Source organism: Cryptomeria japonica, chromosome 5, assembly GCF_030272615.1.
Source record: "Cryptomeria japonica chromosome 5, Sugi_1.0, whole genome shotgun sequence".
NCBI classification, from domain to species: Eukaryota; Viridiplantae; Streptophyta; class Pinopsida; order Cupressales; family Cupressaceae; genus Cryptomeria; species Cryptomeria japonica.
In genome coordinates, this window is record NC_081409.1 from 539,399,565 (window position 1) to 539,423,834 (window position 24,270).

Consider the following 24,270-nt stretch of genomic DNA (forward strand, 5'->3'; position numbering starts at 1 on the left):
CCTCATGAAATACACATCTTAACCCACATTATAGCCCTGCCCCGACGCATTTTAACCCATGTTGGGAAATTTTGATCCCAGGTTGCGATTTATTGCCTCAAAATCACATGAAACCCAACCAGTTTTCGTCTTAAATCCAATGATTTTTCATCTGCAATGAGACTCACAAGTTAAAATTGAGTACTTGCCCAGCTGAAAAATCCATGAGTACTTGGCAAGTACTCGCAGAGTTTTCTATCCATGCTTCAAACAGTTAAATGATTGAATTGTGGCTCAAGCGCTTAGCATGATATTTTGTGCAGATGATCAATTTAAATGTTATGTTGAAAATCTTACCATTTTCATTGCGCTTAATTGTATTAGTTAGAGGCTATTTACAAGAGTAGTTTGTTATGCACTATTTTGTTGCATTTGCTTTGTAGGATTACACAATTCTTGCACATCACACAATTTTCTTTTTCTATTCTTAGAATAAGACTTAACCCTTCTCAACCCATTCCCCACCCCCAATATTAATTTGAAATAGAATAAGGGAGCTGCCCTAGATCTGGAGGTTGTTCCAAGCTTGAAACACCTTGGATTTCTCTTTCTCACAGTATGAGCCTATGACTATGGGTGCAACTAACAGACAATTGGAAGAATGAACTTCAAACCAATTAAAAGTCAATGCAGAAATCAAACCCATAACCATATCAATCCAGCAAGGTACCACATAGAGTGCAACAACTGGGAAAAGAATAAAAACCTGAACCAGTCCCTCCAGCTATTGAATGACAAAGAACAAACCCTTCAAGGCTGTCACTTCCATCTGCTTCCCTGTCAATCATGTCCATTATGTCCTCTTCCACCTGTTCCCCCTGCAAATTTCACCAAAAATTGAATTGAGTAAACAAACATCAGCAAATAATGAAAAGTTGAAAAACCAAAGATAACTGAAACTCAAAAGAATCTACATATCAATTGTACAAAGACAAACTGAAAAAACAGGAAATCATAGACTTGCTTTGAACAACAAGCAACAATTGTTGATTTTTACGCAGACCTTCCCAAGATCTTTGTGCAAAAGAGAATAGTGCAAATTAAATAGCATGAAAACTTATATCACTTTTCCCACATTGACGAGAATGATGCTGTTTTACAACTACATAGAATGAGCAACCTTTGTGTGTGTTCAATTGGTTTTACCCAGCATTAACAGACTCAACAAGGCTTACTTTTTAGTTTGACTTGGACTCAGTAGACTGATTTTTGACTCAGACTAAGACTTGGCTAATTTTACCAGACTTGCACTCAGAACAACCAATGAGTACTTGACAAGTCCTGTGACCTGACTTTATAGTCACCCTAGACTTAAAAACGTCCATAACAGACCATCATCTGCTTTCTCCTTGATATTAAATATAAATGGCTGAATAACAAACAAAAATAATTCCCAAATATATGTAATTAGCATTATTTAGCAAACAGACTTACTTGGCATAGGACAAATCAATTTCCCAAACAAAAATCTCAATGCAATTCGTTTTAAATGTATTAGAGAATTGCATTTAATCATACAAATTGCTGACCTAAATCGCAAGTCACAAAATGAAGTGTGACCATTTGATACTGCTAGTTTACACCATTGATTTTTAAAAGCAATCTTTTTGGGAAGTCAAGCAAATTTCTTCTTCAACAATGTGGAAGATGAATTCAAGATAAAACCCACATCCAACAAGAGCAATGATCAAGTAAAAAACAGCCACCAAAAACCATATTCATACACTTCTATTGGTGTAGATTAATAGATTGGCAATGGTGCAGATGAATGCTCAATCCCCATGGGAAAAAAGGAATGCAAAAATACCTCAATAAGTCATCTGTACATACAGGAAAGAAGGAGTCACACGTACAGAAACCATGTAGAGACAAGATATTTACAGCTGACATGTTGAATTATATTTAGGTAGCTGTCCAATTATTATATTGACAATAGATACAGAAAACATAGAGAAAGATGCCAATAACAAAATCAATTTGACCTCTGGTCTCCAGGTTAAAAAAGGACAGAAATCCATCTAACAGCCAATATTCTCTAAACATGCTTGAAGAACAAATTGATAGCTTCAAGATCATCAACTATTTTCGCCTGGGCATAAAGACTGCCATTTTGGCAAACTGGCACATTCTTACCAATTGTCAGTGCTGACTAATTTGGCCTATGCAAATGGATTCTCATGGCCTTGAAAAAACAACTAACAGATGAAATAATAGAACCTTCTAGTTGCATGGCTGAGACTATTTGGAAAGAGTATCGTGATGAATATATCCTTGACCTACCAATCAAGGTGCCATTAAGAATGTTGAAAAGTCTTCCATATGATATCCACCATACAAGTATAAGTGAGAATCATCAGGCAAAAGTTGGCAACAAGTGCAAACAAGGGCACAAAGTTGGGTAAAATTGTAAAGCAACCTGTTGATGGTGTTTTTACGCACTATGCAACACATAATAAAATACTAAGTATTCTATCCTCTCTTAAACAAAGACTCTCCAAATGCTAAGTTGCGTGATCAAATGGGACGACTCCAAGGTTCTAGAATGTCAAGTCTTGACGTGCTCTTGGATAGACTAAGTTGTTTGATGTGATATTGCTGGAATCACAAGGTGGACTTATGTTGAATGCTTGAATGTCATTGGAACGTGGAATTAACTTGATTGAAAAGAAAAAAGAAAAAAAAGGATAGAGTTGAGAAAGCTAATCTAATCCTAGGAATGTAAGAGGAATGGATAATATTTGATGAGAACTCAACTAATCTTTGTTTTGACATGCGGCGAACATCTCCACAAGGCTAGTGCGATCTTCTAGGGATAGCTTTATGATTTTCAAATCACCACTACTAGCATAGACACCATCAAGTTGATACATATCAATGGAGTGATAATTAAAGTTAACCTTGGCTAAGATGGATCCAATTGACTACGCAAGACACTTTACACTCAGCAAGGTGTTTAGTAGTATGGACATACGAATTTCACCATCAATCATACGCAAAGTTATTCCATTCATCTAAACAACATGAAAATCAAATGAGAAGTAGAGATCATGCAAATTGCTGAATCGACACATAAAGATCACCATATCTTCAATGAAAATAATATGCCTCTTACAACAATGTCTTGCCAACAACCTTTGCCTTCTCTTCCCACTCTACTCTAACAATTTGCTTGATATCTAACTTCTATTTGCTATCTATTAACTTTTACAGATGAAGAAGTGGAGCCTTATATAATGCTCTCATTACAATTGAGTGGCTCAAATTGATTCACAATCAATGGCAAAGATTGAAAGATAGAAACCCTAATTAGGGTTTGTTACAAACATTGCAAAGCATTTAATGCTTGACCAATGATAAGATTACATTTGATGGGACACATGTCCTTCCTTGAAAATTCGACCAATGAATGACGAGGGTAGGTGCATCGAACTTTGTGCCCTCATGTGGCAGTTATCCTCTTTGATGGATGAGTTGGATACATTGAATCTGGACACCTTATCTTGAAATGATGTAATTGGATAAGTGATGATAGGGTGCCACCTCAACTTGTTCTTTGTAACTCATCACAAGTGTGTGGATGAATGAGGCATATCTCTTGATACTATCTCCCATCTTGATCACTTGCATTCTCCTTGTCTTGTGTAGAAACTCATTTGTCTTGGATATGTTTCACTTCCCAACCTTGGAATCCTTCGTCTTGATTAGCGTTGATCTTCTTTCCCTTCTCTTGATCACTCCTTTGTACTAGCATTGCTTCTTGGATTTCCAGAGGAAATTCAAGATTGTGAAAATTTCCTTCTTGAGTGCTTGATGTTGATCGCCACCCTTTGCCTTGGTCTTTGTAAAATTCCCTCTTATTTTTTTTTTGAATTTTTCCACGATTACATTCAACACAACAATTGTTATGGTTAGGAAATGAAAACCAAATGCTGCTAAAAGGTAACCCTTCCACTTTCTGATCACCAAGAGCCCAATGTGGGAAGGTGAGAGCATACGGTGACAAGGGGTTCGTTAGCTTTCTAATCCACTGGAAATTACAATGCAATTACAAAACTGGGCGACAAGCCAGCCCCTTCCACTTTTCAGCGGGATGAAGAACATAAACTTGGCGGTAAACCAGCCAAGGCAACAAAGCATAATAGAACCAAATCACTCTACCGCTTATGCAGCGGGAGGACTTTTAAATGAAACTATCACTCAACCGCATATCTCAGCGGGAGGACTTTTAAATGACTATCACTCAACTGCATATCTCAGAGGGAGGACTTTTAAATGAAACTATCACTCAATCGCATATCTCAACAGGAGGACAATATCACTCAACCGCATATCTCAGCGGGAGGACAATATCACTCAACCACTTGCTCAGTGGGAGGACAAAACTGAATTACAAACATACAGGCGGCTAAGCCATCCTCTTCCACTTGTTCAGCGGGTAATACAACATAGAATGAATTAGTCAGTACTACTAAAGCAATTCTTGCAATGATAGAAATGTGAAAGGAGATAGAGTGAAATACATATCTTATGAATTCCCTAACACATTCTGACCAATAATACTACTTGCTGTTCTGAAATCAAATACAAGGAAAATGCAGAACCAGCCATCCCGAAACCCACTAAATTGCTTGTAACTCACTCAAAACACCACAAAATCATGCCAAATCAGAGGCAAATGAAGCGTATGACATAAGTAAACAAAACAATACCTCGAAACTGCAAATGAAGAGAACCAACAGCAAGGCACACATCCCAATGCAATTCTGGAAATGGCGTTTTTGCTGAAAAGTTCGATGTGCAACTAAAAATTGGAGAGTTCTCCAAATGCCACGCCAATATAGGAGATTTATTGTCTCTCCGGTACGCTTCCAACGAGCCCTCACCCAGAATGATGCACTCAACACATAGGCAGCTACGAGTGAAATACACTTTCAGCCGACACACACCAACAATACCAAAAAACCAGCAGCACACTCAAATCTTTGCCAACACACCCAAAATATCACCAAGAAGCTCACAACTACGCACCACAGCTAGGAGTGATGTCTCACACTCGAAACCGGAAGGAAGGGTCTAGGAGGTATTCACCCTCGAAGAATGTCTAGTCATTCCGACAGCATAACAATATATTTTCTCTCGATGCCAAATGAGGAGCCCAACCTCTGTTTATATAGTTTTTCCCATCTGAAATTCAAATGAAACTGCCTCCCAATTTCGCCTCATTCCAATTGCATTTCATTTCATGGTGGACCCAAAGAGGCGCCCACTTTCCCAAGTCAAAATCGCGCCAAGGAGAGGGGCCACGATTTTTTTTGTCATTATAAATTCTTTAAAATATAAAGAATGAAGTCTCCCTTTAATTTTCCAAATAAATCGCCCAGACATGACTTAGGAAAAATATTATATTTTGTACAATTTCCCATAACATCAATAAGTGATAAAATAATTAAATAATAACCTTAGGATAAGGAATAATATTTAATTAAATTGCTTATAGTTCCAGTACTGATTATTAACGGAATCCAGATGAGGCTGAATAATGAGGATCACTGAATTGTGCTGGGACAGGACCAAATCCGGGACTGCCAAAAATAGAATACCCCAAACTGCTACTTACTAAAAATAGTAAGTCATGAAATAATGCTCCAAAAATCGTTATCTTCGCAACTAGAGAAAAAGCTTGGCCAGCTTAGCAACTCTGTACCATCCTGACAACCAAACCCTAACTTACTAAAAATAGTAAGTTCACCTTCCACCCCTGACAAGTCTGGATCGAAACTCCAAGGAACATGGGAACCCTTAATTCATCTTTCCACATAGCCTACGGGTCTCCGGAATAGGCCAATGGACCACTGAATGCAACATCACAAGGAAGGGGACATTACAGTGTTGCTTTTCCTTGTGAATGGTTGATTTCCTTGATGTAGTCTCGAAAGATCTTGAGTTTTTCTCCCTTGAGATTGCCCTTTTGTCTTCATTTTTGGAATGTGAATTTGTCCATGTTTCACCATCACCCTTATTCGTTGAATATGTTGATCTTTTGTTATAATTGTTGAATCCTCAGCCCTAAATGTAAAACTTGAACTCTTCTACGTGAATGATTGCTCACGCCTCCATTGTATGTTCATCCCTTTTCATACCCCAAGAGCTTCCTTATATTAGACCTGAAAAGGAAAACATTTTGATCAAAATTGTGAATCAAAATTCCAAGTTAAGAGAATACAAGATAATTCACAAGAGTCACTTCATAAAATCCTTAAAAATCTGGAAATAACCCCTTTAAATCAGGAAGTTCTGATGTACTATATTCGTTTAGGCTATTTTCTCCAAAATCGAATTGTTGATGATGATTTAAATCATTTTAATCCTGCAGCGTTTTTGCTTATGCGATCTAACTTTGAATTGTGCTTTGGATGAAATGGAATTGCCTTCCCTTTATATCTCTTCGAGACCCTTGAACTCGCACCATTCATGATGTTCCAGCCGACTTAGTAAATAAATGAGTCGTTTTTGTCTTTGATTCAAATCACATTGCTTCTTTTGATTTTCCAGCCGACTTGTAATTGCAATGCTTTGTTTTGCTTATTTTATTTCCATCGATCACATTTTGAATAGAATGCCTCCTTCTATGAGTCAGCCTTCCTTATCCTTGCTAGCGCCTAAACATATCAAATGCTTCCCTTTCTTGCCTTGAATACAAATTGCATTTCCTTAAGTCGCTCTTTTCCATTGCCAAAGGAAGTAATTCAATCGCTTACTTAAGTCGCCAATTTGGCTAGGCAAAGGAAATGACACAAGGCTTAGTTCGCAATTTTGAATGGTCAAAGGAATCGCACTATCCCCTTAATTCGCACCTTTGACATGGCAAAGGAAGAGCTGATGTCGATGTTTGAAGTGGCATTACCAATGCCTTAGAAACTTTTCGCTATCCATTCTAAAGGTTTGTGGGAACCAAGCAATAGCACGAGAGTGAAGGGAGTCGAAGGCAATGAGGTGGAAGAGATGTCATGGCAAGAAAGGATGAGGGGATGTGGTAAAGAGATGTCATGGGGAGGTGTTGTGACCTTTTTCACACATCGCCCCATTGCAAATGGGGACCTGTTGTGACCATTTCACACATCGCCCCATCGCAAATGGGGACCCCCTCTTTTTGCTTGTTTTTCGCTTGTTTTCGCTTTCGTTTTTAGGGTTTTGTTAGTCAGTTAGTTGTCTGGATTTAGGGCTAAGCCTTAGGGTTTTAAATCTTGCCTTTTCAAGCCAAAATCCAGTCTTTTTTTAGAGCTTTTGAGCTTTCTTTTCTAGAATGCAAATTTTGAATGCAATGATCTCGCCAAAATGGTCTAATTTTCAATTGGAATGTTCATGCAGAGCTTAAACTTGTCTAAATGATGACCGTCAATATGAATTTTTGTCTGACTGAATATTTTGACCAAATTTTGACTTTTTTGAAGTTTGATCCTGGGCATTGGAATTGATTTGTTTTCGCCTCGTGAAGTGTTAAAATGTGAAAAATCTTGTTATTTTGGCCTGTAGGAGCAAAATCGCTCCTGTCCCTCAGTGAAGGACGGGAGCTCATTTTCAATTATCTCATCATCCTTGTAGAGTCCGGACAAATTTTACGTTTGAAGTGATAGAGAACGACAAGATCTTTCATTTGAATATAAATTGAAGATTTTCATGAGCACAGAAAGGCCTCCAGGAAGAAAATCGCCCCTGTCCCTCAGTAAAGGACCGGAGCTACAATTCAAATTTCGCCTTGTCCTTGCAAGATTTTGATAACTTAACAATTTGAGGACGCCCAAAGGAAGATACTTTGCCAAATGAATATAATTTGAGATGCAAAAACGAAGGAAAATGACCTATATTGACTAAATCGCTCATGTCCCTCTCCAAGGGACCAGGGCGAAGTACCTTGTAGCTCTCGTCCCTCTCCTAGGGACCAGAGCGATTTCCTCCATTTTGCAAAATCCAGACAAGGGTTGAGGCAAGTTTACGTTCAAAAACGAAGGAAAACATGAGATGAGCACATTGAATATAAATTGAAGATTTTTGGGACGTCCATACCAGTGTTAAATGCCTAGTTCGCTCCTGTCCCTCAGGAAGGGACCAGAGCGATTTTTGATATAATTGCTTTTTTTGCAAAATTACAAACAATGTCAAGGCTTGGGCGGATAGAGGGAAGAAGGACGACTCCGTTGAATATAAACTTGGAACCTGGCAAAGTAAGATAAAGGCCACAAAGGGAGGATCGCTCCTGTCCCTCTCCAAGGGACCAGGGCGATACAATGGTGATGATACGTCCCTCCAAAGTTCAAGGTCGTCCCTCCAAGGTTCAAGGCCGATCCAAGCCAGGACGAAGGGTGGCGAGGACATTTCAAGGCATTTCCATCAAGCGCAACGTTGCAAAGGTCATCACATGGAAGGATTTGCACTCTAAAGACCTAGATCGCTCCTGTCCCTCTCCAAGGGACCAGAGCGATATCTACATAATGGCGTAAATTTCAAAAGGCAAACAAGTTTCAAGTTACCAAGAGGGTCGAAAGGACATCATTCCACGCAATGAAGATGATTGCAAGTTGGTACAAACAAGAACAAGCATGTTATGATGAACTTCGCTCCTGTCCCTCAGGAAGGGACTAGAGCGATATTGATATATTAGATTAATCCATGCAAGATTTACGTAAAGACAAAGATACACAAGGTTACATATGCTCCAGGACATCGTTTGAAGATAATTTGCAAGAGTTTTAAACGTCCAAACATTGCTAATCAAGGTAAAAGTCTCCCATCGCTCCTGTCCTTTGGACAAGGACCAAGGCGATACTATTAAAACACTCCCGTTCCTTCAAAGATCAAGGCGAAGCGAGGTTAGGAAGTGCGAAGGACAACGTTTGAAGGACATTGCAAAGGAGATCGAAGTTTAAAAGTCGCCAAGATCAAGGAGAAATAATGGATCGCTCCTGTCCCTCTCCAAGGGACAAGGGCGATGGTCCCTTTTATGCATCCAAACACATAATGAAAGCCAATGGAAATAAGCGCAAAGGACACGAGCAATGATATTTCGAAGGTCAAAAATGCAAGGTGAACGTGAAAACATGGAGATCGCTCCTGTCCCTCTCCAAGGGACCAGGGCGATAATGGTCATGGGATGCATTTGCTCGCACAAGAGAGGCATTCAAATTCGAAGGACCACCAGATGATCGATTTGGGAGGTGAAAATGAAGGAGTTGAACGTTAAAAACGCAAGAATCATGCCAAAAATCATGGATCGCTCCTGTCCCTCTCCAAGGGACCAGAGCGATGAGGTACGTCCTTTTATTTTCATATCTTTGGCGCCAAATTTAAACAATTCGAATTTCATTAAATGCTTAATCGATTTAAAAATTGAAAATCTTATTTTTTATTGGCATTTAATATGGCGTTAACATTTATTAGTTATTTTTGCCTTATTTAAAAATCGAAATTTACAATTTAAAAACGCAAGGCATTAATAAGTAATTATTTAATTAATAAAAAAAATCGATTTGAGCGCTCATATATGGAGGTCGGCCTTGTTATGTCATTGCAAATCATTTAAAAAATGGTTTTATTTTTATTAAGTCGGCCTAAGGGGTAAAGGATGCAAGCGCTATATAAGGGGGGTAGAATTATCATTTTCTACGTCATTATTTTACCTTCCTTCATGCGAGTTGACAAGAGGCGAATATAGTGCGAGTTTCATTTATCCAAGGTGGCGAAGACACTCCAAAGGTGGTGCGAATTGCATTGAAGACCAAGGGTGGCGCGCTTAGACATTCCAAAGGTGGTGCGACTTCAAACCAAAGGTGGCGTAGACATTCCCAAGGTGGTGTGAGGCGTGCGAAGTGTGTTTAAAGAGGTGCGAATTGCATTGAAGATCAAAGGTGGTGCGAATTCGAAGACCACACCAAGAGCGAATTTGAAGATCCATTTGAGACCACGTCCAAGGTGATAATTGAAGATCACATTCTCTCCAGAGGTGGCGAAATCAAATTTGAGGGGATCATATTGAAGATTATCTTTATACCTCAATTTTGCCTAGGCAAATTTTGTTTTTGCATTCTAGAGTTAGCTCTCTATTGAGGTATGGCGATTTAATTATTATTGTTTTATTCATTCATCGTCATATTTCAAATTTTGAATTTTAAATCTCTTAGCTCAATCATTGTATTTTAGGAAATGATAACTCTAGGGACTTATCATGAGGTTTCCTAAAATCTATCTCTCTTATCTACGTTATTTATTGCAAAATCTATTTCTTATAATGAAATGTTGTGTAGGTATGGCAACCCCAAAGGCGGGAGCATCCACCAGTCGCTCGGCTCTCATGAAAGAAGATCAGAAGACTGAAGAAGTGGAGACCAAGATCGTGTCCAAGTGGAGCAACATTGGAGATACAAACTTGGGGAACTTTAGCACGAAGAAGTTCCGAGAGGTCCCTTACATCGGCAAGCCATCACCTGTCGCCCGGAGAATAATAGAGAGTGGCATTATCAAGGCGGCCGGTTTTCCTCCAGCTATTCAGTGCCACGAGTTGATGATCGAGTGTGCCCGTCATTACAATCCACAGTCCAGGACAATTGTGTCCAATGAGGGAAGCACTTTGGCGTACCTTTCAGAGGAGGCCATAAGTGAAGCCTTCCATCTTCCAGAGCACAGGGACATGATATACAAGAGCATTGAAGGAGCCAGATCAGTGTACGATGATGATCCAGATGCTTGTCTAAGCATAATCAACAAGAACTGGCTACTCAAGAGTCGTCCCCGTCTGAGCAAAGTACCGAACACACCGCACCGGATTGATTTCCAAGAGGAGTACAGAGATTTGATTACCATGCTCAACAGAGTTACAGGAGCACCTCATGCCTTCTATTTTGAGAAATGGATGTTTTATTTCATCCAGGTGATTGTTCAAGGAAAGGGTACAATACATTGGGCTAGGATAATTAGCCATTGCTTAGACGTACAGTTGAGAAGACTCAGGGCTACTAAGTCCTTCCACATGAGTTCATATGTCATCTATGCCTTAATCAGGAGCGTTGAGTACGCAGGACTACCTCACAGAGGAGTGATTGGAAGAGGACCCGGCGAGGTCAGAGTTTGTGAATCCTATACCCACTTGCATCATCCACCAGGGAAGAACTACAAGTTAATCAATGATACTTTCACGATGAACATCACCAGGACGCTGCAAGGAGGGATTCACAACAGATTATCTCAGGATGCCCAGGAGTTAATCAAGAGGTACGGTGCTTGGTTCATTCAGTTTCCCAAGTTCACTTACATTAGAGTGTATGGATGTCCTTTACCCCCATACATGTTGCCGAGATACCCGACAGACAGAATTGTGTTACTTGAAGTAACAAGGCAGTTGGCAGCATATGTGAAGGCATTCAGACACAGACATCAGAATGGAGTTCAGGTACCTATTATTTTGGGTAATTCAGTTGAGGTATGTCCCAATGTCTCAGCCATGGATGACGCAGAGAGGGAGTTAGCCTTGTATCCTTTTTCATCTTTTGCTTGGAGGAATAGTTTTGATCCTCATGGACATTTAGAGGAGACAGTCGGTAGAAGATTTAGACATGAGTACCAGATTGAAGATTTTATGATGAATCTCCTAGATGATCTCGAAGTGAAACGTAAGATACATTCTAGATTGCCTTTGGATTTTATCAGGAAATGTAAGATTTACAGAGTAGCCGACCAAGCTCAGGACAACGGCAGGCACATCCAATCTTCATATGATAGAGAGAGCAAAACAATAAGTTTGAATTGGAATGAGCCCGAGGCCGTGGATTTAGATGATTTGATGGCACCAGTCTTGTCTTGTACTCGCAGATGGGTAGACGTTCAACATCAGAAGTTGAGAGAACAAGGCATAGCCATGTCTTTTACTTTGGAAGAAAAGCCAGCCGAAGGTGGAGCCAGTGTTAGTGAAGGCAATCCTAATCCTAGGAATTCAGGTGAAGGTAACCTTCGATGTGCCAGTGAGGGCAATCTCCATTCGAGAGGTTCAAAGAGAAAGGAAAGATCAGAAAAGAAAGAGCCTTCCAAGAAAAAGCAAGGTGCTAACAAAGATCAAACACCAGGTACTTCTTCCAGGCCAGAGGATAGAACAGTTCGAGTGGAAGAATCCATGGAATCGATGGTACAGAATGATAGACAGGAAGAGGAACAGGCACAGCATGTTTCATCCGATGGATCTCTCCGAGACTATGATTTAGATAATGATAACGAAATAACATCTCCTCCCAGACAAGAAGAAGTAGTACATAAAGAAATTCAAGTTCAAGAGACAAGATCAAATATCCCAGATTGGTTGAAGGAAAGATTGACTAAGGTGATCGTAATTGAGGATGAAGACAGTGCAATTGATTTAGAGAGCCTCGTGGGACGTTCACATATGACAACAGAGAAGAAGAAGGCTATAAAGATGTCCAAGATGATTCGAGATGAGACTGGATCTAGAAAACTGCAGATAGCTACACCGGCAGCAGACAAATATGAGGGTGAGATCCTAGCAGAAGACTATCATATACAGACTATTGAGTTAGGACCATCCACAGCAGAGCAGACTTTAGATGATGCCACCGACACATTTGAGGCATTGAAGGATAAATTTAGAGAAGAAGTAGAAAAGAATAGAAAGCTTGAGAAAGAGGTCGGTGCATGGAGGACATATTTCAGTCACATCAATGAACCTTTGGGACGTCAGGATCCAGTTAGATCACCATTGCAAGCATTGCCCCTTCAATCAATCAATGAAGCAGAAAGATTCAGGAATATGGTCCAGCGTACATGTAATTGGATGGATAGATCCCACACGGTGGCCATTGAGTTTATTACAAGGATGTCGAAGATCACCCACCAGGCTATCCAAGTTCTTGAGATAATCCACAGATTGATGGCAACAGTAGCTGCATTTGCCCATACCAAGGACGTTGTCATCCCTGTCTTGAAAGTTATAAGACATACATCTAGAAGAATTTTAGCACAAGAGAGGATCTTAGAAGGTGATTCTCACAGTTTGTTTCAGTGGTCAACCTTACTCCATATAAAGAGTGTTCTCTTTGAGGACATCAGTGTTAGATGTGGTCAAGTTGAGGAGGTGATCAATCCGATCCAGGACAGAGTATTTGAAGTACTTCGTACCATTCTTGGCAAAGGGATCGAGGTCGAGACAGATGTGGATTTACAGGAATTTGAAGATAGAATCAAGATCATCTTTCGCAAAGACGCAGATGTTACAGATGAGCAGTATGATCAGATGTATGCCACCATGCTCCTGATTGATAGAACAAAGGAACTTGAACCTACTTGGGACACAGCTCTTCTAGATGCATTTGATCAGGTTATCCACTTAGAAGAGAGTATCAAGAATCTTCCCGAGATTCCAATCACAGAAATCGAAGGAATCGTGACAAAATTCATTGCATATGCTAAGAAGGAAAATTGGAAAGGGAATAAGATTCTAGATGAAAGGTTGTTACAGATGACATGACATCTTATTTCTCATTGGTTGATACCTCCTAGATTTTTGTGCCAAATTTAATATTTGGCTATGTATTTAATATTGTTCAGTAAAAAGGAGGTCATTTGTAACAAACCCTAATTAGGGTTTAGGTGTCATGATCTTGTCCGTTGATTTACTTTCAATCTGGACCTTTCATTGTAATTGGGGATGCTATTTATACCCCCATTTTTCATTTTATTTAGGGTCAGTTAATAGAGAATAGAGTTAAGAGTGAAATAGAGAGATTAGAATTGTAAGCAATTTTTATTTTGTAGCAAGATTGAGTCTTGAAGAGAGAAATTCAAGCAATTGTTGTATATGATGACTTGGAAATCAATAAAATATTGAAGTTATGGTGTTTTGTTGCAAATTTCTTAAGTTATCTTCATGGTTGTTGGATGTACTTGAATCACGCTCAATCAAAGTAGTTTGTTAATTTGAAAGACTAAGTGTGAGATTTGATATTTGGTAGGATTCGTAATCCAAACCACTAGCTTCTTGCTGATTGTAGGAACGCCTTGCGTGGTCGACTGGAAAACACTTTGAGTCCTTAACCTTCAAGCATTTTCGCATCTAGGATATGTACCTTCGTAGTAGTGTCCTTGGTCTTTGATGCATTGAACACCATTATTACCTTAGAAGATCGCACTAATTTCAGTTAAGTTGTTATCTTATGGCAAAATTGAAATTGGTTGAGTCTTGCCAAATCTCATTCATGCTAAGTCGTTCATAGGGTTAGGCTAGATTAGACCTCTTAAGCCCTATCTTTTTCCATTTTTTTTGAAAGTTCATTTTAGATTAGTGAAATCTTCGAACCATTGAATCCGTAAGAAGCCTTGGAGGAAACAGCAAATCACATCATACCACTAAAAAGCTTGTCCACACGTGGAGACCCCACTAAAAGAACCTTGGAGTCCATCTAACTGATCCTTTTTGCAGATCTTCAGCAGTTAGAGACTATTTTCTCAAGAGAGGATAAGATGCCTGTCAGTATTTTATTCTGTGTATGATTGTGTACAAAATACACGTCAACAGGACCCTCCCTTTTTCCTGCTTTCTAGGGTTTTTGTTAGAGCCTTGTGACCTTCCGGCATCAGTGTTGCCAAGTTTGTCAATTTTGAATGGTCTAAATTTTGAAAGTCATGAGTCAGTTTGTGCAAGCCATGGTTAGAACAGAGTCTAGACATCGTCAATATGCCCAGAAAGTCCAAAGGACGAAGATTGCAATTGAATTGGGTCAATTTGGACAACTTTCTATTTTTGGAAAGTTTTGCTTTTTCCTGTTTTTTAGGAAGTTTCGTTTTTGGCATTTTGAGCACGATCCCTGAAATGGCTATTTTTAGAAAAAAAAAAATCCTATTTTTAGGGATGCTTACTTTTTCTATTTTTGGAAAGGGATCTAGGGCTTGCACTGTCGACTCTGAATTACACTGGAAATGATCAACAAATTCCTTCAAAATTCAAGTTTTGTTCGAAAAGGTCAAATTCCTAAATTTTAAGGATCATGAGGAATTCAAGGGATGATTGAAGTATGGTTTTCAAATTTCAAGGCAATCTGAGGAGTATTGTTCAAGTTATGAAGATTCGAAGTTTTGATCTCATGGTGCGTGGATTTCCTGAAGTCCACCCTCCTTGGTTCTTGAAATCCATGAAGTCCGGCTTGGAGGTGATAGCAATGGGTCATGAAGTTGAGAAAGTCTGCCCTTGTCTAAGTGAAAGGTGCCTAAGATGATCCAAGTCCGCCCTCAACGTCGTGGAAGGAAGTGATAAAGTCCATCCAAGGGTATGAAGGTAGCATGAGAAAGGTTCCTAAACATCATGAAGTCCGCCTTAGGGTATGAAGCAATGTGGCATGAAGTAAAGTCCGCCCTCCTAAGATCATGAATGTGACAAAGTCCGCCCTATCAAGAGGTTGAGTGCACAAACTCATGGAAGTCCACCCTATCAAAAGGTTGAGTGCACAAACACAAGGAAGTCCTCCCGCCTTAGTCACATAAAGAACTAAGTCAGCCCTCATGATGTATGCTAGTGAAAGGTGCACAACTCCCCTCAAGTCCACCTTGTAAAGTGCAAGGATATGAACAACTCCGCCAAGAAAGAGGTGCAAAGACATGTCTAAGTCTGCTTTCAAGCATGAAGTGCAAAGGTATGGTGAAGTCCGCCCTAAAGTGAGAGAAGAAGCAAGTGAATGGTGCACAAGTCACACCAAGTCCATCCTCCTACAAATCCAAGTGCATGAGCTGAACAAAGTCCACCTAGGGCTAGTCAACACAATGGGAAGCATGCTAATGAAGTCCAACTTGAAGTAAGGAATGATAATAAGCAAAGGTTCTTAAGTTTCAAGTCTGCCCTTCCCCTACAAGCTGAAGTGCAACAAGTTGATAAAGTCCTCCTGAAACATGAAGAATGGTGCACAACTCAAGTGAAGTCCGCCCTGCATCACTTGCAAGTGAAAACAAAGCCAATGAAATCCGCCTTGAAGTATGAAAAGAAGGAATGAAGCCAACCAAGTCCACCTTAGAGAAAGGATATGTAGTGCAAAGAATGAATGAAGTCCACTTGAGAAAGAGGAATAATTCTCACAAAGTCCGGCAGTTATATGAAAAAGAATGACAAAATCCGCCTTGCTGTCAAGAAAATCTGCCTAAGTTCGAACTAAGGGAAAGAAGACAGTTTTTAGAAAGTTTCGAATTTGGAAGGAGAAATAAGGATAGAGTTCGATTCATGAACTAAAACTGAAAATAAAAACTTTCTCCTTGAACTAAACTCATGTTACTTTTAGCAATCAGATTAGCAGTATACAGCAGAAAATCAGAATACAAAGTAAATCATACGCACAACACACATGTACCCTGGGAAAACCTCCCGCTTGGAGGAAAAACCCAGCAACAATTCTCAAATCTTGATTAGGCAATATCCATTGAAGTTACAATGAGCTTCACACTCGAAGTTAACAGCAAACTAATCACAGTAATAATTCCAACCTAGGACACACTGTAATAGTGAACTTATCTGCCAATGTTACAGTCACAAGAATGAACATCGTTGCCCCTTAAATGGAATCTGCAGACCTCCAAAGGTGATCGTTGTGCTCCTAGGCAAGTTCGCTGTGCTACCACTGTGATACCAATAGCGTTCGCTGATCACTGAAGGTAGTTCGCTGCTTGATAACAAATAGATAATATTCGCTGAATATGTTTGATCGCTGAGATTGCATTGCTTATATAGGTGATTATGTCCTTAGTCACCCTTGGTCGGCCTTGCATATTTTGGAGCCAAATTACATTTCAAATATGGGTCAAGGTCCATTGACAAGTTACATCAATTGTTGCTTATTACAAGTTTCATTTGGGATGGGACTCAATATGAGTCTCACTTAATTACAAGTTACATATACCAGTCAGTTATACAAGTTACACCCATCGCCCAAATAGGGTTTTCACAATAAAGTGATATGTCAAAATGCTAAGGCCGACAGGCCACTCAGCATTTTATGTACTAGGTCGACCCCAGAAGGGATCCAACCTAGCTACAAATCAACACTCCCTCTTAGCTAGGGAGGATTCCTTCTGAAAAACCAAGTCACATAGTGACAACCATCATGGCTACTCCCAGAGGGTGAACAAACACATCATGGAATTTCTTCCATGACATCCACCATACCTACTCGCAGAGGGTGGATCCACCATGCATGCTCGTAAAGGGTGGAAGAGGGCTTTAACCTCAAACTTCTCCTAGAGAAGAATGCAACTACACCATGCCTACTCGCAAAGGGTGGATCATAAGTACATCATGGACTGGTTCACTAGTTCTCAATCCAAATGTGATGTTTCAAATTTAAGGAATAGTTCACCAATGCAAACTTCCTTACACACTCATATTGTACTAATGGTACTCCCAATTTTCCCAATGTACTAATGAAGCAATCTACACTATGGGGGATGGCATACATTGGAAAAATAGGCTGCTCCATTAGTATGAGGGTAAAGGAAAATAGTGCAAACATAATTTTTGAACTTATAATGAAGTTTGCATTGATGAAATATTCTTTAATAACAAAGCATTATATTTGAATTGAATATATGAAAGTTTTACCAATGGAAGAAAACTATTTGAAACGACGCATGAAGGAGATTTTTGAGAATAGCAATCATATTCAAAATTTCAATTAAGATGAGAGAATGAACTTAAACTATTTTCGGAAGACTAATCTTAATTTTATTTTATTTTTTAGAACTCTCCACCTATAAAAAACCTTTATTAATATTAAATTAAGGTTTAAAATTAATTAATAGTGATAACAACTTTTTTGTTTAATTGTTTCAGGTTTACTTTCCCTAGGTTGCACATTTTTAGCATCTTCAATATGTTTAATATGATCTAAAAGCACGTTTCCCATTTCTTGTGGACTTGAGAGAAGAATTATTTAAAGGTGTTATACTAAAGAAACACTCTAAGTGTTGTTAAAATGGGCACCCAAGTTATGGAGACTTTTGTGTTGTGTAATAAAGTTTTATTTCTTAAGTGGCCTTGGCCAAAGGTTGTGAATGAAGTTCTTTCGAAGAGAAAAAAGAGAAGAATTAGTAATTGTCTTATGGAGAGAAAGTTGGGCGCGCTCAAGTAGCTACATTTAATGTCCCCACCTTGAAATAGGATCTAATAATATAAAATAAGAAAAAAAACAAAAATACAAAAGAATAAAAATAACATTTAAATTAAAATATAAAATTAAATATAATTAAAATTTAACTAAGTTAATGAATGGTCAAAAGGCATAAAAAGAAAAGTTGGGACTCCCTCGAACATGAGATATAAAAGAGAGAAGAGAACCTCATTTGAGAAGGGAGATGGAGGAGAAAAGAAAGAAGGGAGCATGTGAATCAAGGAAGAGTCAATGGAAGAAGGAATGTTAAGTAAACAAGGAAGTGACTCTTCCAAAGGAAGACAGAAATTATGAAAGGTTGTGACTATTTCGAAGGGTGGTTATTGTGAAAGGTTGTAACTCTTTCGAAGGGCAAGCATGTTGAAGGGGTACGACTTCTCCCTCGCAATGGAAGATATAAAGGGAAGAAGGTCTCATTTGAGGATGGGAGGAAGAGAGAACAATTGGAAAAAAATATATTATTTTAAAAGGTAGCAATTGTTGATTTTATGTTAATCTTAGCAATCAGATTGACAGTGAATAACAGAAAACACAAGACAGACACATAACACTGTGATACCCTAGGAAAACCTCCCTCTTGGAGGAAAAACACAGCAACAATAAATGCAGATCTGATTAGATTATTCACTGTAGCTTAATACGTCTTCACCCAGCTAGGGCACAACACATAACTTATTTGATATAATGCAGATCAGATATCCAAACTTGATAATGACGCCCAGACTGTGATTCAGTGGTCCTAGTTGAGGTTTGCTTGTCCTTGAGAGGGATCGCACAGCAAGCACAGGTATTAGACAGTATAGCAGGTTCAGCAGCCTGGGAACAACTTCAGCAGACTGGGAATGATATTCACCCAGCCTGATTCAGGTTCGATAGCCCAGAAATGCCTTCGCTCAGCCATGAGATGATGTTTCCAGCAGTAACATAAATTTGCTCTTCTTTAGATGAACTCGCTGATAGAAGAACCTCAATTTGCTGACTTTGCAAGTGTTCGCTGCCCTAGGGTGATTCACAGGTGCAGAGATTAGATGCATATGAGTGTGATAGATCTTATGCTTGGTGTTCACTAATCTCTAATCATACTTTGCTGATCACTAAAGTAATTCGCTTATGGTAGATAGGAATGTGTTTGTTGAATGTGTGTCTTAGCAATTGCATTAGCATTACATATATATGAGACTCTAGCCATCAGTTTGCCTTAGGTCGACTAGGAGTCTAAATTACAATACAAAAATATAAGTTGGCGCCAAAACCAAATAACCCCACACGTTAGGCAAGATAGGGTAGGGTTAACAAAACGTGCTAGGTGCAAGATAAACCCACAAGTTACATATGCATCATCGCTCAAATAGGGCTTGCCCTTAAGGTTCACAAGTTACATTGATATCTATTTGGGCCCAGCCCAATTACAAGCTATCCAAATTGGGGCTCAGCGCTAAACATTAATCAATTATATCAATACAATTCATTTTAAGGCCAAGGGCCACATTAAAATTAATTACGCTAGGGATTCGACCTAGCTACATTTCAACACTCTCTCTTAGCTAGGGAGGATCCCTTTACACCGTGACCATGCTTCATGGACTCTTTCCATGATATCCATCATGCATTCCCACAGAGGATGGTTCCAAGATACATCATGGATTCCTTCCATGATATTCACCATGCATGCCCACAGAGGATGAATTCAATATACATTATGGACTCCTTCCATGATATTCATCATGCATACTCGCAAAGGATGAATCCTAAGTAAATCATGGACTCCTTCCATGATACCCATCGTGCACACCTGCAGAGGATGGATCCACCTTGCATTGCCCGCAAAGGGTGGAAGATGTCTTACACCTCAAAACTTCTCTACAAAGAAGTATAAACAATCACCTTGCACTCCGCAGAGGGTGAAAGAGGTATTACACCTCAAAGAAACTACCACCTTGCACTCCGCAAAGGGTGGTCCCACCTTGCACTCCGCAGAGGGTGGAAGATACACACAATGTTATCATAGGAGCTGAAAACTCCCTCTTTGCCAAAGTATATTTCAAAGAAACAAGGAACACATGTTAGTTCTATCATAGAATCATAATCAAGAACATCCTTGCAATAATCATAAAACAATTATAAATTCAAAACTGATTTGAATTCAAATGGTTAGCCATACTTCTCAAATCCAACACTAGAGATATCAATTTGTTTGTAGATCAGTTTTCAACATCAATGGTTAGAAAACAGCAACATGTTTAAGCTTTACTAAATATAATCAACAACAATGCATTCACTGAGGATAATGGGGAATATGTAACTCCCTCTTAATCCTTATCCAAGTAATAAGTTCACATTATTCAAAAACTAGTTGATTTACTCCTATAGTTTTAAGAATCTATCAACTATATCCTTAATTGAAAGTGTGAGTTGAAAGCTTGTATAGGCTTTCATATCTAATCCTGATGGCACGAGCTGATTTGATGTTGGACTCCTTAGGCCATGCAAGAACTCTTCCTTCAGAAAATACAACCTGATAACCTTTATCTTCTAGAGCAGATATAGAGATTAGATTCATTTTTATTCCAGGTACAAACAAAACATTACTGAGATGAAGGGAAATACTAGAATCTAATTTTAAGGAAGTAGAGCCAAAACCTCTTACTGCATAACGAGCATTGTCACCAATAGTCACATGAAGGTTGGACTCCTTCTCGACCAAATCTAAGAGATGCTCCCAATAGCCTGTGATGTGTCTCGATGCACCACTGTCAATCAGCCAAGTGTTACTGTTTGACTGAACATTGCTTCACAAGGCTGAGACAAAGAGGAAGTCTTCATTATTCTGTTGTTCTGAGACTTCATTTAGGTTCGCTTCTCCTTGCTCAAGCAAAGATTGACAGTCCTTTGCAAAGTGACCAAACTTGTTACATCGGAAGCATCGGATGTGAGACAAGTCCTTTGGTTTCTTCCTTGAATCAGGAGCAAAGGGTCTGAAATCTCTATTTCTCTTGAAGTTATTCTTCTTCCAATGACCACCTTCCTTCTTAGCTGTGAGGTCATGATGATCACTGTCATGAGGACTTATAATTTTTCCTTTCGCAGCCAAGCGAGATTCCTCTTGAATGCAATCTCCTCTCAATCAACCAAATTGAGGAAGCTCCACTCTTGCACTGATTCCTTGAATAAAGGGCTCCCATGTAGAACGAAGACCATTTAGAGCCATCATAGTTAAGTCGTTGTCTTCAACATTCTTCCCAACGGTAGAAAGTTGATCCCTTAGCTCAGAGATCCTCATGAAGTAAGCAGCTACAGGTTATCCTTTCTCCAATCTGATGTGAGAGAGTTGATTCCTTAAGGCAAGTATGTAGCTAGTGTTGTTGACTTTGTACATCTTCTCCAATGTGTTGAACATCTCTCTCGCAGTCTTCTTCTTGGAGATGGATGACACAATGTGATCTTTGACGGAATCAATAATCATCCTTTGTGCTTGGTAGTCCTTCTTCTTCCATTCTTCCTTCTACTTTTCGTCTTGAAGTTCAACAGCATCCTTGCCGACATATTCAGCAAGGTCATTTAAGGCCATCATTATTCTGACCTTCCATGAAGTGTAATTGGCAGAACCTTTCAACCTATCTTCAGCCCTAAGATAAGAAGCCATGTTGACCTGAACTTGAGTAGTAGGTTAGACTGAAAAATGACTGTAATTGATGAATCTAATCACAACTATTATGAACCAAGCTTTGATACCATGTTAGTTTTAGCAATCAAATTAGCAGTATAGAGCAAAAAATCAGAATGCAAAGTAAATCATACGCACAACACACATGTACCCTGGGAAAACCTCCCTCTTGGAAAAAAAACCGAACAACAATTCTCAAATCTTGATTAGGCAATATCAATTGAAGTTACAATGAGCTTCACACTTGAAGTTAACAGCAAACTAATCACAGTAATAATTCCAACCTAGGGCACACTGTAATAGTGAACTTATCTGCCGATGTTATAGTCACAAGAATGAACTTCGTTGCCCCTTAAATGGAATTTGCAGACCTCCAAAGGTGATCGTTGTGCTCCTAGGCAAGTTCGCTGTGCTACCACTGTGATACTAATAGGGTTCGCTGATCTTTCAAATAGGATCGTTGTGTATTGATGATTTTTGCTGTCTTCTAGATATGTTTGCTGCTCACTGGATATGTTCGCTGTCTTCTAGATGAAGTTCGCCGATCACTGAAGGTAGTTCGCTGCTTGATAACAGATAGAAAATATTCGCTGAATATGTTTGATCGCTCAGATTACATTGCTTATATAGGTGATTATGTCCTTAGTCACCCTTGGTTGGCCTTGCATATTTTGGAGCCAAGTTACATTTCAAATATGGGTCAAGGCCCATTCACAAGTTACATTAATTGTTGCTTATTACAAGTTTCATTTGGGATGGGACTCAATATGAGTCTCACTTAATTACAAGTTACATATACCAGTCAGTTATACAAGTTACACCCATCGCCCAAATAGGGTTTTCACAATAAAGTGATATGTCAAAATGCTAAGGCCGACAAGCCACTCAGCATTTTATGTACTAGGTCGGCCCTAGAAGGGATCCGACCTAGCTACAAATCAACAACTCAGATTCAAATGAAATCAGAACTTTCCTGAGGCCTAAACTCAACTGAAAATCAAAAATAGAAAATTTCTCAATGAACTAAAATTGACAAGGAAACAAGATCATTTATCGAATGTCTAAGTTCAATGTATGGAATGAAAATAGAAACAAGATAAGTTCGATCTAGGATGGATGAACTGTGTTTCTAAATGCAGAATTCGAACTTCCTTTGGTAGTTTATACTTATAATGAATCGGTCATTCATTTCATTCATTTCAAAGGTTCGAACTTGGAGAGTAAAATACTTTTGGAGAGAAAGATTTCAAGAGTTTTCAAAAGATTTCAAGGGTTTTCAAGAGCATTTCAAAGACATTCCAAGTGCAGATTCAAAATTTTCTAAGACAAGCAGCACTTTCTTACTTCTCTCTTGCCTAGATTCTGAAGGTGACAGGGTTTTTCAAGACAAATTCTCATGGTTTTCGATCTGGTTTTCAAGTTTTGAAGGAGTTTTCAGGGACTTAGTCTTATTTTCACATATTTTCCAGGATTCGAATCTGAATTCAATATTTATTTCACAGATTTTGGGACTAAGTTATTCATTCTCAGATCAATCAAAGACAGATTTCACTCCCAAACCTTCAAAACAGATTGAGTTTTCAAGGGTTTCTAAAACTTCTAATTGTCTGCAGCATGTTAAAGGCTAAAAGTTCTGAGGAATTGGAGAATCAGAGCACACTCTACCATCAAACCTTCGAAAATCACCTGAAAATGAGGATTCTAACTTAATTTTCTTTTGGTTTTGCAGGTCGTAAATGGCAACTGAAAGCGGGATCATCGCAGAAAACACAAATAAAGTTTCGAGCCAAATTCAGAATTGAAGACAGGACCATGAGCAATGTTCGTCCAAGCATAGAGATGGCCAAAATTTGGCTAAGTATGAGAAATACTTCACAAAGGGATTCTTCCCCAAATACGAGGCAATTGAAAGAATCTCAAGGCATCAGGAAAGAAAAGTTCTCAGACTTGGTGAAAATATAGAAAAGAATTTCAGACTTCTTGGGGAATTTCATCTACAATCCGAAACCTATGGAAGCAATCAGGACAACTTCTTGAAAGATTTCATCTCCTGAAGAAATTAAAGACAAGCTCCCAATCAGAATCAGATGGTGACAAGATGGAACAAATTTCCATACTTAGACGATTTCTTCGTACAAATTGGAGAATTCAAGGAAGACATCCACCACACTAAGGTGGCGCCTCGTCATCTCCCAACCAATCAGATTGTTCCAAGTCAACATGTCTAGGTTCAATGAACCTAACTTATCCACAGAAGCTTCTAGAGGGCACACTTAACAATGCAACAACCTTCTATTTTTATTGTTTGCTCATATTTAGCAAGAAGGACAAGTGTCCCCAAATGTAATTTTCTCATTGGTCGAGGGGTAG

The 24,270-nt window shown here is 39.0% G+C and overlaps 1 protein-coding gene across 2 annotated transcripts in view; it reads right to left on the bottom strand.

Moving 5' to 3' along the window:
- The window catches only part of LOC131034560 (tubulin gamma chain), a 137,677-nt gene that overhangs the window by 48,415 nt on the left and 64,992 nt on the right, over nucleotides 1-24,270 (bottom strand). For both annotated transcript variants that reach the window (XM_057966079.2, XM_057966080.2), the window contains exon 4: nucleotides 746-857. In XM_057966079.2, coding sequence (XP_057822062.2) covers nucleotides 746-857 — 112 coding nt within the window. The remainder of the gene's footprint in view (nucleotides 1-745; nucleotides 858-24,270) is intronic.